The sequence below is a fragment of the Chlorocebus sabaeus genome, chromosome 10 (genome assembly GCF_047675955.1).
Source record: "Chlorocebus sabaeus isolate Y175 chromosome 10, mChlSab1.0.hap1, whole genome shotgun sequence".
Classification (NCBI taxonomy): Eukaryota; Metazoa; Chordata; class Mammalia; order Primates; family Cercopithecidae; genus Chlorocebus; species Chlorocebus sabaeus.
In genome coordinates, this window is record NC_132913.1 from 110,543,152 (window position 1) to 110,560,720 (window position 17,569).

A 17,569-nucleotide genomic window follows, 5' to 3' on the forward strand; every position below is an offset into this window, starting at 1 on the left:
GAATTCATTCTAGATGTTTCCCCACGCTCATCTCTTTTCTTGGTTGTATTCCCTTGGGACTATTGGCTCAGGTTTGGGGATTTATTTTGTTTAAAACTTCAGCCTCTGTTTGGCTTCTTGGCACCAGGCTTTGTACTTCTGCTCCTTGAATCTGGTAACCCCTATCCCCACCTCCTCTCTGCCTACTCAAAGCTTCCAGTCTTTGGTGTTGGATAATCCCTGGGTGATGACCAATCTCGTATGTCCTAAGGTACACAATAAACAATACCAGGGTCAACAATCAACAGGCATCTCTTTCTTGGGTCCGTCTTGTTCTCGTGTCCCAGACATTCCAGTGTAGGCTTAGATGTAGATGATGTAGATGGAAGTGTTCTAGTGCTTGTGATGGACACCTGTTGAAAACGCCAAGTCTACCATGGCCAAGGTAGCTATGGAGGGTTTTACGTATTAACACAATGGGGGAGTGTATCTTTACTGGTGTAAGCACAGTTCCACTGTGTGGATGGTCGTGATGCTGGAGTGGTCTATCATGGGTACCTCCAGTGCCAGCTGGGGATTTACGGGCAAGCACAGGTGAATAGTCAAGTGGGAAAAACAGCAGCATTCAGATAATCTTCCTATTCTTCCTCCAGGTGTCTTCTTAGAATCAGGATCAGGTGCCAACCCAGGGTGGTTCCTGGAGCAGCAGCGAAAATTCCAGTGCCTAAGCTATATATGTTCCAGCAGGTCAGGTGGATGTCGCATGCGTCAGTTTGACTACAGCAGAACCACAAGAGATGTTTCCTTTAGAGTCTGGCTGCAATCCACAGGCCACAGACAACTGGAGGGAGCGGATCCCTCCCAGTTTCCTTCCACTTAGCATGAAAGCCTCAGAGTAAGCAGCCCAGGGAGCAGAGAGACTGACATTAAAGCCTGCAATTCCTCTTCCAATTTTGATCACAGCAGCCATTTAAACACAGCGTCTACCGAGGTTTAAAAAACTTGAACTGTGCTTAGTTGCACTCTGAAATAGTCCTGCTCCTCCCCTGACCTGCCAGAGACAGCAAAGAGATGTGTCAATAGTCTCCACATGAGGCTTCAGAGGAGCAGCTGTGTATGGCAGGACGGAACAAAACTGGCCCATCGTATCTTTTACCACAACAAGTTCCCACTTCATGCAGACCACTGAAAAGAACCTTGGATCTTTTAAAAAAGTAATTATTATAAACATAGGTTTGTGACCTGGATATGGAAGGCAGGTAGAATCTCTGCTTTTAGAGGGCTAAGCTACACCAGCCAGCCTTCAATCTTAGAAGGGCTAAGCTGAAAGGGACTCAAAAGGTCATGTGGTTTATATAATCCTACCTGCAGACGACACCCAGGCACAATGATTTTACAGACAAGGAATGTGAGGTGCGGAAAGGTTAAGGAAGGATTTATCATATTTGCATAAGGAGTGGAAGAACTGAAACCGAAGCCCCAGTTTCTCGACTATAAATCCTGCACTTGCTTCCAACTGTCTTTCATCCAGATTATGGGATTCAGCTGCCTCTGAAAACCTGTAGCCCAATGGCGGTTATTCCCAAGAGCTGGATGAAGCATGAGCTAATTTTCAGTGAGAGTGGACTTTGGGGTAACGGTTCCAACTCAGCGCATTCCTTTCTCCTCTTTTCACGCATCATCACGGCCACCTGAAAACCCTGGCTGGGCGCTGGGGCGTGAGGAGCAGTTCTGACTTCCCAGTCTTTCTCTTTTTCACAGCTGCAAAGTTCAGGGAGTTGAACTGCAGTGCTTTCAGTTCACTGCTCACTCTGCCACGATCAACTTCTGTTGTAAATTTTCCTCCCACGTGACGATGCACTTCTTGACTATATATCCCAACTGCAGCGGCTGAGTTGTCAGAGCTCAGAGCCGGACAGAGCAGAAGAACCCTCTTGGACTGGACGATCTGGGAATTCAAAACTTGGGACAAACTGTCAGCCTTGGTAAGTGAGCAAGGCTACACTTTGCTTCAGCAACATTTGAAAGATGGGCATTTTTGCCAATTAATAGATGAATTTTTTTTCCCTTTATTTTCTTTCTGCTTTTCTGTGTTCTAAGGAAACACTGTTTTGAATTTAAAATAGTTTGATTTTGGAAACACAATGTAAACTCTGTTTCTGCTCTGTTAAAATGTGTTTCCCAATTTTAAAGATATTATTTACTGATGCTCCTATCTTACATTGATGTAAAAAAAAAATCAAAGTAATACTGCTCACTACAAACAGGACAGATGTGTACACTAAAAAAGAAAAAAGAAAAAAGAAAAAAAAAAGAGTCCTTCTTACTTTTCCCAGTGAACCCTCCCCGGGCTTCTCCCCCGTGCACTCCAAGCTCTCATAGCTCACTCCTGTCAGCTGTTTGGCGAAGCCTCTTATGCTATTTCTTTCATGCACTTTTAAGCTTTTTTGGTATTGCAGTTCCACAAACCTTGTGCTCCCCCTCCTCCCTGTGCCGGGAACCTGGGGGACAGCTCTAACCCGCGGCTTTTTCCCCAGCCCCTGCTGTGCAGGCAGCCTCAATGCTGAAGATGGAACCTCTGAACAGCACGCACCCCGGCACCGCAGCCTCCAGCAGCCCCCTGGAGTCCCGTGCGCCCGGCGGCGGCAATGGCAACGGCAACGAGTACTTCTACATTCTGGTTGTCATGTCCTTCTATGGCATTTTCTTGATCGGAATCATGCTGGGCTACATGAAATCCAAGAGGCGAGAGAAGAAGTCCAGCCTCCTGCTGCTGTACAAAGACGAGGAGCGGCTCTGGGGGGAGGCCATGAAGCCACTGCCCGTGGTGTCAGGCCTGAGGTCGGTGCAGGTGCCCCTGATGCTGAACATGCTGCAGGAGAGCGTGGCGCCCGCGCTGTCCTGCACCCTCTGCTCCATGGAAGGGGACAGTGTGAGCTCCGAGTCCTCCTCCCCGGACGTGCACCTCACCATTCAGGAGGAGGGGGCAGACGATGAGCTGGAGGAGACCTCGGAGACGCCCCTCAACGAAAGCAGCGAAGGGTCCTCGGAGAACATCCATCAGAATTCCTAGCACCCCCGGGACCCCTGCCGGTGGCTCCATCAGCCAGCACCCTTAGAGAGAGGAAAGACAGTTTTCAAGTGTCTGGTTTCACTTTCGCAGTGCGGCTGCCACTTTGAAAAGACCCTCCGCAAGCCCCTGATTTGGGGTGGGGTGGGGGACTAGGCTCAGTCAGAGTCAGCAGCCCCGAGGAGTCCGGGAGGTGCCTGTGGTTTGCACCCACCACTGAAAAAGCCGCGGAGATGTGGAGAGTGTACATTGACTTTGGGGCCTGGGTGTTGGGGTTCTGTTCAGAATTTGGCGGGATGATATGCTTGCCATTTTCTCACTGGATGCCCTGGGTAGCTCCTGCAGGGTCTGCCTCTTCCCAGGGCTGCCAAATGCTTAGGACATGCTGAGGGACTAGTTGTGATTTGCTATTTGCCTAGAGCTTTGTCCTTCTAGATCTGATTGACTGTAAGTATCTCTACTGTGTACCTGTGGCATGCCTTCACAGTGGGTTACAAGCTTCTTTTGGATTAGAGAAGGATTTTTGGTGGAAGAAGGCTGGAGATCTGAACCCAGCCCATTTGCACACTGTAAGAAAAAAAAAAAAAGTAACTTTTAAACCTGTTAACATTGGCTGGGGTTATAAGAGATGATCTGCTCTTTTGACCTTTTGTCTAACTTATGACCTTGAACTCTGACCTGTGGCCATGCAGCATCACATGCTGGCATGACGTTCTTTGGATCAGAAGAGCTTCCCCAGAATCTAACCTGTACTCCGGGTGGTGGTTCAGGGGACTCTTCCTGATCTTTCTAGAAGGGGTAAGTGGGGTTGAACAAGGCCAAGCCGTTAGCTCTGCTGCTGCTCAGTTTCCCAGCCTAGTTTTCTGAGCTGGGAGAGGACATAATGTGGTATTTCGTCACGTAGCTGAGACCTAGAAGGGCATACTCAGGCGGAGATTGCACAAAGCTGGGCTCCAAGTTCTGTGCTTCCTGATCCCGAGCCCTGACACTCGTTTGCTGTGTGGTCCTGGGCATGTCATCAAGAAGCTCGCTGTCTGCATGAGGTTCCTGACGATCTCCATCCCCAGGGGGCTGGGAGGAGGATGTCTTTAGATTTTAGGACTCTATGATAAATACTCCACAGCCTGGTGTGAGGAAGCTTGGACCAAATGCTTCCCCTTTGGCCGGTTAGTCTGAACAAGGATACGCTGATTTAAAGGAGCAGTTGAAGATTCAGAACACATATAACTGGGGAATTCAGGGCAAGCCACCAACCAGCCCTGCTGTAGTTTTCCCAGGATTGAAGGAAAGAGGCAGACACCACATTCTCCTCTGCAAAGTTCTCTGGAGAATGTGTGATGTTAACACTTGCAGCTAAAGGAAAGCAAAGTCTAAAGGAAAACACACAGTAATGTTTCCAATGTCTGCATGTATTCCTGTGGTCAACAGTTTTGCAGATCCATTAGGCCCTTAAAGACAAGGAGGAAGTAAAAGGTCAAATTTAATTCTATTTAAAAAAACTTTTTTTTTTTTTTTTTTTTTTTTTTTTTTTTTTTTTTTTTTTAAGACAGAGGCTTGCTCTGTTGCCCAGGCTGGAGTGCAGTGACGCGATCTTGGCTCACTGCAACCTCCACCTCCTGGGTTCCAGCGATTCTCTTGCCTCAGCCTCCTGAGTAGCTGGAATTACAGGTACTTGCCACCACGCCTGGCTAATTTTTTATTTTTTAGTAGAGATGGGGTTTCGCCATTTTGGCCAGGCTGGTCTCGAGCTCCTGGCCTCAAATGATCCACCTCGGTCTACCAAAGTTCTGGGATTACAAGTGTGAGCCACCGCACCCAGCCACTGTTTTTTTTTTTTTTTTTTTTTTTAAGAAAAATACTCTTTATGAATTGGAGGCACAGCAATAACTGCTGTTTCCGTGGAAGGGTTAACAGTGTAGGAGCTGGTTTATCAGTCCGCTTTGACATACAGCTAAAGGAAATTTATGTTTTGGGGGAAAAGGCCCTCCGTTCACTTTAAAATTCAGTGTGGATTTACGCCAAAGGGGGCTGTTTAAGTTGAAAGAAGCCAAGTTAAGTTTGGCCTCTTGCCTGGAATCACTTGAATTCTGAAATTTCACTGCGACGGACATGTGCCTTGTCACATTTTCCATTGCTTAATCCTGAAGTTTGGTGCAAGTCTCTCTGCACCTATTAAAAAGTGATGTATATACTTCCTTCTTATTCTATTGAGTTGTATAGAATTGTCTTTTGTATTTAACACTTTGTAATTTTCACAATATTTTTTAATTTAAATAAATAAACACATTTTTTCCCTCCTGGGAAGTCATGAATTACTTGTTTGATTCTTCAATATAATTCTTAGTTTCCAAGACATCACAGATACATTTCCCAAACCATCTCTGGATTTTGCTCCTCTCCCAAGTCAGTATCTCCTGAGGGCATATCTTATTTCTGTCTGAACCATGGGGTGCATGAGGCTTGGCTTTTCATCCTTTGAAATGCTTTGTAATGAATGGAAAACAAGCTGCAGATGGTCTTACACGGACTTCTCTGTGTAAATATGGCAGCCCTGCAGGCTTTGGACTTTGCGTATGCAGTGACAGCGCAATTGCTGCTAAGATGTTGCTCTAAGTGTGGTTGCAAGAAAACGTTTGACCTGCGTGTTGGCTTGGCAAATATTATCCACACGTGTGGCCCAGCAGCACCTGCTAATGGGCAAAGAGTTGCTGTATGAACAGCAACACAAACTTACCAACACAGTGAAGCACAAAGCGTGGGGTTGGGGTTGACTCTCCTCCCTCTCCTGGTCTCCTTCAGACTGGGACTGATTCCAGCACCTCCCACTCTGTCTGTCTGTATCTCTTGCCCACAGGCTGAGGCCGTGGCCAGCCTGCGGCAGCCTCTTCTTCATAATTTTATTGGCATGACCTGTTTTTGAATCCAGCAAATGGTAGGAAGCATCCTTACTTTTATGTTTCTCTGTTTCCTGTGAGATTGACTTTTCTGTTTCAAGTAAATGTTTCCATTCAGTTCACTAGTAACTGTCTACCTAAAGAATTTACCTGGTAACAGTACAGTGGAGCCTGGATCCTTCCCATACCATATCGAGGGCCCTGATCCACCAGTTGGTACTTTGATGATGTAAGACGAGAAGATTATTTTAAAAGGCAAGAGAGCCTTTCCATTTATCCCAGTTTAATGTCATTCTTCATAAGGAAATGGTTAAGAATTTTTTTATTTTTTTAAGCCATGAGCGGAAGGAGAGGGAATTCTAAACTCTAATTGTCCTAAAAATATGCAGAGTACACTTTGTCGTTTTAATGGGATATTTGTTTTCTTTAAAAGAAAGAAAAAAAAAAGAACTTCTAAGCAGAACCTAAGGCCCAAGGGGTTTAGTCTGTGTGGATTTACTCATGCATGTGAAAAACTGAGAAGAGAATTTGGCCCTGTTCACCTAAGATATTAAAAACATATTTTGAAAGCACTTAAATGTTAGGGATGAGGTAAATAGATCATCCTGCCTGCTCCACACTGTTCTAATTACACCTTTGTACGTCAGAGTCAGGCAGGGATGTCACACAGTAAAATATTTCTTTCATGGGTAAAATCATGGGATCAAATCTACCGGGAAAGGCTGAAGTCAAGCCAAGGAATGAATGCTCTTGGTTCATGATTCTGGTTGGAAAGTGGAAGCCCTGGTGCCTTTCAGAGCTGCGACTGGAGGGTTTCATGGTCAGACATGCACTTCTAGGGCTCAGCTAAACAAGGGTAATTTATCATCCTGTAAAATGCTGCTCTTACCATAGACATTGTGGAACAAACAGAACATGGAGCTTAAAATGTAACTTAAGCTCCAGCTTCAGGCAGAGCATACCTTTGCCTCATGCCCTTAGAGTCTGCACACTGTGCTGAAGAAAATCACAGGACGTATGCGACCAGAGGCAGAGTCTAGGGCTGGAGGGAGACCTGTCAGTCAGTTGGCCGGGATGGTGGCTCGGGCTGCGCCTGAAACGCAGGGAGGTAGGGAGTAAAGAGTGGTCAGTGGAACCTCAGCCTTGTTACGTCTGGCTTTCTAGCCTAACTCTGCTACCATGTTGCTTGTAGCTCTGGGGAAGCTACCTAAGCTTTCTGAGCTCCATCTTTCAACATGAGACAGCATGCTGGCTTTTCTCTTTAGGGAGTTGTTCAAAAGAACGGTGGAACGTCCTGAGAAATACTCAAAGAAAAGCAGATTCAGGCTTCTACTTTAAAAATGTGTCCTGGGCATGCATCTGCAAATGAAGTCCCAAAACATCCTCTTCTATGGACGCTTTCCTCAGGAGACTGCAGTGTGCTCAGAAAAAGTGCACGCTTTGCCAAAGGAGAAGGGTCACAAGAGGGAAAAACCACTGTTAAATTCAGCCTTCCCCCATTTCTGAAATGTTTTCTCCCACACAGGAAGGAACAGTTTGAGATGTGTGCCGTTACCATGGAGATAACCAGCTAAGGTCACTCAATGGAAGGAGTCTATGGCCCACTAGCATGGATCATTAGGGCCAGTCTCGGAAGCTGAGATTTGGTCCTGGGCTCAGAAGATGAGCTTTGAGTTCATGGCAGCCTCTATTCATGGGTGGGGGAGGGGGTGCAGGGACACGGCTGTTCTCCTTTTGTCTTGCCCAAGCCTGTCCTCTCTTCACGCATCCCCCTTGCATCATTTGCAATCCTTTCCTTGCACTTGCCCTGTCGCATTCAACGCAGGGCTAAGCTCTTGTTCTGCTGTTCCTAATGAATTTATTTTCCTGCTTTGAATTCTCTTGCTAAGAAACGTGATTGAGAAATCCTTCACATCAATAACTATACCTCTTTCCTGTTTTTAATAGTTTTCCTTCGCCTGTCCTCTCTTTATCTAGCCTCCCTCCCTTTCTTCCTCTCTCTCATCCTTCCATTACCCAAAAGGAACAAAAAGTATAATAACCACAGTGCATGATACTTATTCAGCACTTTTTACATGCACACATACCTTTGCAACCCTGTGCTTTGAGCTTCTCCTTTGTTCTAGGCACTTCTCTAGGTGCTAGGGAAAATGTAACACCTCTCTGGTGATGTTAGATTTTTCCCAGCACTTTATGGAGTAGCATTATATATATACACACATATATATGTGTGTGTGTGTGTGCACGTGCATATATACACATATATACACACACACACATATATATATAAGTGACAGACACTTTCCCTTTGATTACCTGATGTAATCTTCCCAAGGAAACTGTGAGATAGATCTACAATACTCTTAATCCAGGTAAGAAAGTTGAGGCTCCTCAAGGATTTGAGGGGAAGATGGGAGGAGGGCGAGGGATAAAAGACTACAAATAAGGTGCAGTGTCTACTGCTAGGGTGACGAGTGCACCAAAATCTCAGAAATCACCACTAAAGAACTTACTCATGTAACCAAACACCACCTGTTCCCCAATAACATATGGAAAAATAAGAAAATAATAAATAATAAAATAAAATAAAATAGGAGTGATTTAAAAAAAGAAGGCTGAGGCTCAAGGAAGTCAATTGCTGGTCAGTGAAACAAAAGATCAGGATTCAAATACAGGTCTTCTGAGATAAAATCTGGTATTCTTTTAATCACTAGGAAGCTGACAACATGGGGACACAGAATCTAGTCCCATCTCAGACATTAGGCAGCTCTGTGACATTGCAAATGTTGCTCAACCTTTCTGGTACATTTCCCCAAATAGAGGTAGTAATATCTTCTCTACCGTCTTCAAAACATTGTCAGAACTGCTTATAAAGCAGCTGTAAAAATTATAAGTATCTGTGTTTGATAGAGGCTGTGTCTAGACATTACCAGTATTCACCAATATTCAGTTCTCCTCCTCTTCTGAGAACATGGAAGGTTCCACTTCTCAACCCCTCTCCCACTCCTCCTCTCTTATCGACAGGGGCCGGGCAGGGCCATGTGATTCATTCTCTGTAAACAGAGTACAAGTGATGTATGTCACCTCTGAGTTGTGCCAGTGAAAAGTCCACACAGGATTCCCGAGTCACTCTCTTCACCTGCATGTCACCGAAAAGAACATGTGTTCCAGAAGGTATAGGTAATGGGTGGAGCCTGTGTCAGCCTGAAACAGTGAGTTACTGCATGAAAAGCAATGGCTCTGGATGGGTGCCCAAACCTGCAGCTGGCTTTGCATGAAACAATAATAAATCTAGATTACAGTGAAAGGTGGAAAAATTGGTTTTTTTGTTACTTCAGCATAATCTCACCCACCAGAATAATACAGGATATGACGACATTTAAGAGATGCTAAATGTTGGAAGACACCTTCTGGATCATCTAACCTAACCTCTCCGTTTAGTGACAGGGAAATTAAAACTCATGCAGTTAAGTGATTTGATCAAAGTCATAGAGGGAGGCCAGGTGTGATGGCTTACTGCTGTAATCCCAGCACTTTGGGAGGCCAAGGCGGGTGAATCATCTGAGGTCAGAGGTTCGAGACCAGCCTGGCCAATGTGGTGAAACCCCATCTCTACTAAAAATACAAAAATTAGCCGAGCGTGGCAGTGGGCACTTGTAATCCCAGCTACTCAGGAGGCTGAGGCAGGAGAATCACTTGAACCTGGGAGGCAGAGGTTGCAGTGAGCCAAGATCACATCATTGCACCTCAGCCTGGGCAACAAGAGCAAAACTCAGGTCTCCTCCATGGTCATGCCCACCATGGGGATTTACGCCCTGTGGTGGACATGGCCATGGAGGCCTCTTCCACGTCTTGGTGAAGACAAAAGACCCAGACAGTCTTTTCCCTTGAGCCGCCCCGAGTTGCATTGAGTCATTGGTGCTGCCTCTATTTACCAGTCCTGTGAACCTTGCTGGCAGGCAATTGGCTTCTTTTTTTCCTGGTCAAACCCTGGCACTTACTGCGCTTTGTGGTGGGTTGGATCTGAGCAGGCAAGAGTAAACACATTTGCCCAAAGCAGTGCAAGTTGACATCACTGGAAACTTTAATAAAGGGGAAGAAGTTATAAATAGGAGGAGGGAAATTGTCAAACAGGGTTGAACACAATTGCTCTGTATGAAGTGTACTGGCTTTTGGCTTTTGGGTTTGTTTTTGATTTTTGCATACATTTCTACTCGGCTCCAGCACCAGAGTGGTTCACACACAACCCTCCTCCCCCAGTGCAGAAAGCACCCAGGACTGATGACCCCTGAAGGCAAACGCTGGAGGTTCAGCTCTAGATTGAGGTTTCAGGTAATGCAGAAACCAACGGGCACATCACCAATCATTATTTTTATGAGCTTAGCCTTGATATGGAAGGAATAATTTCTCCCTCATTTCTATCTTCCTTTTCCATTCAGTACTTCTGTCAGGACGTGTTGCCTGAATAGAGATTCTGTTTGTTTCTCAAAATCTCCTTTTTAATTCTCTTCTCCCATTGTCCTCACGCATTGATTACAGCAGAAGTTATGCTGTCTTTCCCATAGGATTATAAACTTCTTGAGACTGAGAACCTTATAGTATTATTTTATGTCTAAGTATCTAGTTCGAGCTGGCATTCTGCAGAGGTCTCTCTCATTATGTTCTTTTCTTCTTATTTTACATTTTCTCTTTGGGTGATCTCATCCACCCTCAAACCTTCAACTATTAAGTAAATAATTATAACAAATGACTATCTAGTGTTTATCATGTGCCAGGCACTGTTCTCATGACATTTAATTCTCATGACAAGCTAAGAGATGAATATTTTTTATTTATTTATTTTTTCTTTTCTGAGATGGAGTCTTGCTCTGTCTCACAGGCTGGAGTGCAGTGGCATGATCTCGGCTCACTGCAACCTCTGCCTCCCGGATTCAAACAATTCTCCTGCCCCAGTCTCCCAAGTTACAGGCACATGCCACCACACCTGGCTAATTTTTGTATTTTTAGTAGAGATGGGGTTTCATCATGTTGACCAGGCTGGTCTCGAACTCCTGACCTCAACTGATCCACCTGCCTTGTCCTCCCAAAGTGCTGGGATTACAGGCATGAGCTACTGTGCCTGGCCATGATAGGGATTTTAAAGCCAGTTTTAGAGGTAAAGAAATGGAAGTATAGAGAGGTTAAGAATATTGACCTGGTTATACAGCTATTTAGCAGCAGAATTGGGATTTGAACCTGGCAATTTGGCTCCAGAGTTAATGCACCTACCTGCCTGCTGTGCTGCCTCTCCGTCTCCAGATCCTAGTCATTCAGCTGTAGCCTGGACTTCTCTCACGAGCACCAATGCCTCTGGCTCTATCCACCTATGTCTAATAAATACCACACATTCCTGATGTCAAAACTCAAACTACCATCTTCCCCCCAAAAACCTGTCCCTCAACTTACATTTCCCATAATCCATTAGTGACCCAACATGGGTCCAAACATGGGTCAAACTCAAGCTTCCCTCCCTTACCTTAGGTCACCAGGACCTCCCTGAAATCTCTTTCCATTCACGTGGTCATTGTTTACCCAAAAAAGTACTTCGTTTAAAAACACAAGGCCAGAACATTTTTATTCTTGAAATGAGAAAAAAAGCCACCCCTCAAAGCATGTTTATTTAAATTGATTTTGGTATTTCTCAAATTTAGCAAGGTGGTCCAAATAGACACCAGGATACCACCTGAAAAATAACTTGTAAAACAAATCAATGAAGGGCCATCTACCCATTTGGATTTTACCTTGACAATGAGATAGAGCTATGAAGAGCATAAGACAGGGATCTGTGTGGAAAAGAGGAAGGAGTAAAAATTCATCACAGTTTTCACAGATGCCCAGGACAGGGGATAGTCTTTTAACAGGCAGAAATATTCCTGGTGTGAAGGAGAGCAATCCATCCTGTTGGTCCAGATTGACGTAAATATTCCTCTGATCATTTGATTCCCTTGGTTTAGAATCATTCACTGCTTCATCCAACAGTTCTCTACTAAGCGCTGATTTTGTGATGGGCACTTCAGTGCATAAGGGAGATACCAGGAATAAAAGGCTCAAAGAGAGTTCAGTCTAGTAAGAGAAGTAACCTAGCACACAGACAACTACTAACAAGGTTGATAACTCTCTATTCACTGAGTCGCTTAATATATATCCTCTCTCCTGTTAGCCCACCAATGTGGTCTTGGTTCTTAAATCAGGCATAATTTCTACAAGAAATTCACAAAGCCGTAGTCTGGTTTACCAGCAAATCTCTTGTGAATTTATTAGCATGAGTCAGTCTCCCTGTAGGCACGAAAAATTTATTTCTTTAATCAGGAAAATACTGAGGACCAGAGGAATGTTGAAACAGGAAAAGACATGATCAGAACTGTGTTTATATAAATTAAAAAATAATTTAATCTTTGGGATGGAGCATGCGAGGCACTGGGTGGACAATGATAAAAACCCAGTCTCTATCATCATGTTGCTTGTAATTTTTTCCCACTCTGTAACATGGATTGAGGAAGAGAGTAAAATAAAAGCAGGGTTCTAGGCAAGACAAGTGCATGAACTGGGGCAACGGCAGGTGAAATGAAGACATAGAAGCTAGAAATACTGAGGAGTTGAAATTGACAGGATTTTGCAACTAGTAGAATATTAGAGAATGAAGGAGAGAGTTGAGTCTGTGTAATTGAGAGGGTAGAAGTGCATGTAATAAAAATCCTTTCCAGGATTTACTGTGTTGTGCATTTTGAGTTGGAGGTGCTGACATGATACCCAGAAAGCATTTGGAAAATCAGTATGGAAATTTTTTGAGAAGCTGGCACCATAGACAGCGATTTGGGAGCCACTCACATAGATACAGGTCCTGAAAATCTTAAGCACTACCGAAATAGCCAAAGGTGAGTAGGACTGAAGAGGAAGGCAAAGAACAACCGCTCAGGGAGCAGTGAATTATTGCGGCTTGGGAGAGGAAAGTGAGAAAGAGGAGGAGCAGTTCAAGAAGTAAAATCAGCATGGCAGAATGCTCAGGAACTGAGCAAGCAGAGGTTTTCTAGAAAGAGGAGGTGGTTGGCCATAGAGAGATGAGGTTGTGGGAGGGGAAGAATCTTCCTTTGGATGACTTGTAGGTGATTAGTACCTAAGACGCGGGTTTTGTGTGTGTGTGTGTGTGTGTGGGGTAGTATTTTGTTTCCAACTTTTATTTTAGAACAGCTGGCACATGTGCAGGTTTGTTACACGGGCATATTGCATGATGCTGAGGTTTGGAACACATCACCCAGCTAGTGAGCCTAGTACCAACTAGGTAGTTTTTTTCCATCTTTACTCCTCATCCTCCCTCCTTACTCTTGTCTTCCCATTGACTACTGTTTTCATTTTTATGACCACATGTACCCAACTTATAAATGGGAACCTGTGGTATTTGGTTTTCTGTTTCAAGATGCAGAATTTGTAGAGTAGCTGGATAGAGATATCACAGACATAAAAGATCGATGCATGTTGAGGGATAGGTCATTGTCATTATAAACTAACTCAGGAAGTTTGGTTGTGAAAAGCAAAGTACTGTATCCTCTGTCTAATTCAAGGAGTCAGAATTACAGCCCTCTTTCTTTTTTACTTGCCGTTGATTGCCACTTGGTTTAGGTTGCAGATTGACTTTCCCTCCTTTGGGTGGTATGGGATGACTGTTCTTTTCCATGTGTATTTCTGTAGGGACTGATGTTGTCCCAGGTTCATAGTGGATTTCTATGAAAGTCACCCAGGGAGAATGTTAAGCCAGCCTAGAGAAGTTGTCTGGAATTGTGTTATAGAGCTGCTTTGGAAAGCAGGGAATAAAAGTGACATAACATTCTCTCTCTGTCTCTCTCTGCAAACATCAGAGTGCACATACTTTGCCGCCAAATCTCTGCCTTTCGATGATTTTCTCTTCAGGTTATATAAAAAAGCATCAAAGACAACAGAGTGACAGTGTATTTAAAATTGCCCTGAATTTTATATTTCTCTAAGGTGATTTTTATTCAGGAAAACAATTTTTCTAGGTGCTTGAAAATTGATTGAGTGTATGATTTTATATAATGGTGTTTTTAATCTGGAACATGTCATAATGAAGTCAAGATATTATTTTATCTGATTATGTTTAATTTCTGGGTGTTGCGAAACTGATTAAAGTACCTTTTGTGTATATTGGTTGTAATTCAAATCACCTTAATAAAAGCAGATTTCTGAAGAAGTGAGTGGATGAAGATATTCTTGTAGAGAGTATATAATATTAAAATCATAGTCACTTTATGGGCTTCCACCATTATAAAAAGGTAACATTAAAAGCTATTGTCTGGTTTAAAACCCTCCTTGCATTTCATAATAGGGGTCCATAAAGAGACGTAGATCAGTCCTACAAAATCACACACAAACAAGATGGCCATCTCCAACAAGGAAAGGAAGGTGACTTTAAGTGGCCCAGGGACTGATATTATAGACCAGAGAAGCGATGGTACACCAAAAACCAGAGCAGATGAACTGAAACTATTTGTAATAATTTCATAGTTTAATAAATAGGTAATAAAAATTATTTTGTGGCACTGATAGTTAACCATTAGGACTTTGACAGCTTCAAATCAGCTGAAAAGGAGAAGGCTAAAGGAATATTATTATATTTCAATTTAAAAAATGTAATTTTGGTCTTCAAATAAACTAAACTATACTTTTAAAACAAATACCAAATTAGGAAAAAAACTAGAACTGCCATGTGAATTTAAAATGTTGATACTTTACTACTAGAAATCATATTTTTAGTAGAAAACGGGGCCTAATTTTCCTTCAGGGATTAGGTTCTAAAATCAGAGTGTAAAGCAAAGATTATCCTTGAAAGCCCTTTCTTTAATTGCTCTGAAAATTCCAGGACTTGGGTACTTTCAAGGTTGAAAGTTAAGAATAAACTTATGTGGTTTCTTAGAGTGCTTTGGTTATAGCCTACCTTTTTCTGGGCCAGTAGAGTTTGAGGGAGATGTCAAATAGGGCAAAAGTCTCTGTTTCTCTTACACACACACACACACCCATAAATGTAGTGTCCCTATTCTAGACTTTGCTGTAAAAGAGATGAATTATTTCTCTGTATTATAGTTGTTTTCTGTCCTAAAATCAATCCATGTTGCACTTCTATGCTATCCTTCCATGTCACCCAACTAAGAGGCCCTGCAAATTAGCTATGGTCTTGACTGCAGATGTGACAGGAACATAGTCCCAAGGAAAACAAAATGGTTTTCTGAGACATCTTTCCAAAACGCTGCAAGAGGTGTCAAAAGTATTTAAGATCTACAGTTTCAATGGTCACTGCCTTTGTATCCTAAGTTATACATGTGGTGTGTTAACAGTTAGTGAATGTCCACTAAGTGTCCCTTTTAATATTTACTCTCATTTGATCTTGACAGTGGCTCCATACTGTTCATCTTACATGCAAGAAATCGGGGCTTTGGGAAGCATCCAAGGTCACATTACTACTAAGGGTCATAGTTAGTTTTTGTCCTAACTACGCATCTAACTGATACAAACACATGTATTTTTTTTCTTACTCTGCATTATAGTCTTCCCTCGTTTTCCACAAAATAGTAGTAAAATTATGTAATTATTGTTCCCCCTGATGTGAGAGCATTTATATGAAGTTTCACTTAAATCTTGCATTTCTTCATGAGTTTGAAAACTTATAACCAATTGGGAAAGCCATGAACTTTTCAAAATTCTAAACTCCCGCCGAAATTATCTCAGTTGTCTTCTCAGCGTCATTCAGAGAAAGGGCAGTTCTGTTGTATTACAAAATGGAAATGAAATTATGCTGTGTACTGAGATGGCGGTTCTCCAGGGTGGTCTTCCTGTGCTGGAAATGAAGACCACTTTCAAGAGGAGTAACCAGAGCTCTGAGGGTTGAAGGACTGGGTAGGACCTGGAGGGAGAAGAAGAGGACACTCTGAGGCACTTCCCCGTGACTATGAGTGGTCTGAAAGAGCCTTAGTGACTTAGGGTGAGAAATTTGGTAGCTGTTGATTTGCACAGAATAGTCATTTCAGTACTTACTGTAGATGCAGAAGAGTGACTAGAAAAAAGAAGCAAGGCCATTTAAATTCATTGATTCATCAATTCAGCATTCATTTTTGAATTTTTATTGTTTACAAGATCATTTTGTTCTAGTGCCCTGAACGATTCAGAGAAAAACAAGACAATTTTTCTTTCAGGGATGAAAATACTTAGCTAATGAAGATAGCTAGATGGTACTTTCAAAATGCTTGAAACCCTTTCTTTTTAAATCAAAAAGAAATAAACTATTTATTTTGTTTGCCAAAGGGGTTATGAGTGAACACATGCAATTGAATTTAAGGCTTTCATGGAAAAAAAATCAACTGATTCCTTTTTTTAAATTTTTCATTTTCATGAAAATTTCCAGTCCAGTCTTCCAGATTGGTTTTTATCATGTCAGGTTCATACCCTGCCTTATCTACCGAATCTTCTTTAGCTCCATGGTGACAGACAACGCAAAAATGGAAAATATTCATCTAGATTTTAAAGTGCATGTTTTCACCAAAAGAAATGTAATCCGTGTGCTTTTAGCTCCTTAAACTTTTGATCAACATGTCACTACGGAAGAACAATTTTACGTCTAAAGAATATTTTCAGTTTTTAGAGCAGATCTGATTTTTAAAAATGGAAAGTCATGATAGGCTATGGGCAAGAAATTTGAAAATAAAGATTGTTAGGGAAAGTTTGACAACTTCCATTAAAAAATTTTGTTTGGTTTTCTATTTAGTCACAGCTGGAGGGGACACGGAGATTAGCCACAAAATGTAAAATCAAGTTTCATTTAGTTTTAAGGATAAGCATAAAGATGCTTTTCAATTATGTTAAAAGAGTTAAATACATATAATTCTTAGAATAGGGTCTCATATATAGTAAGCACTCAAATATTGCTATATGTTTATATTGATACTAATACAGCAAAAATTTGTCATTGTATTTTTATTTCCTTATATGACAGTGCTCCTTTCACATGCCAGAAACTGTGCTATCTTATTACCGATCACATTATTACTGTTCTCTTTGTCCGAAGAACATGAAACCCTAAGATTCTTAGTTTTTAGTGTGGAGTACTAATTGTGAATAAGTCAAGAATCTCTTTTGAATTTCACTATCGCCATTTCAACATGGGTATGGAGAAAGAATGTATTTGGAGTGTAAATGTATTCAGATACTTAGCACAAGTCTATCTAACAATCACTCTTTGAGTACCCTCTATGTGCTAGAATTTGGGTGTATAGAGCTGATGGTCCTATACTTAGGTAGTTTACAACATTAGAAGAGGAGACAGATGTACAAACAAATACATTTCATATGATGGGGTAAGTATTAGAATAGGTTGTTGGTTGTCTGCTATGAGAGCCAGAGTAGAGAATAAGCTGGACAGGTGGAGAAAGGCTCCCCATAGGTAACGGCATTTGATCTAGGTTCTAAAGAATGAATAAGAGTTACCTCAATTTCTTTATCTATAAACAAAGAGAGTTGGGCAGGGTTCCTTTATGCTTTAAACTTCTATGATTTTAATGCTCTGGATTTTACTTGGTCACTGATG

At 42.4% G+C, this 17,569-nt stretch overlaps 1 protein-coding gene across 1 annotated transcript; it reads left to right on the forward strand.

The window, feature by feature from the left end:
• Positions 1-1,336: 1,336 nt before the first annotated feature.
• On the forward strand, positions 1,337-5,361 carry KCNE4 (potassium voltage-gated channel subfamily E regulatory subunit 4). Its single transcript, XM_007966444.3, is given in 2 exon segments — positions 1,337-1,964; positions 2,517-5,361. Coding segments are annotated over 2 exon segments (666 nt in total). The 5' UTR covers positions 1,337-1,834; the 3' UTR covers positions 3,053-5,361.
• Positions 5,362-17,569: the final 12,208 nt, after the last annotated feature.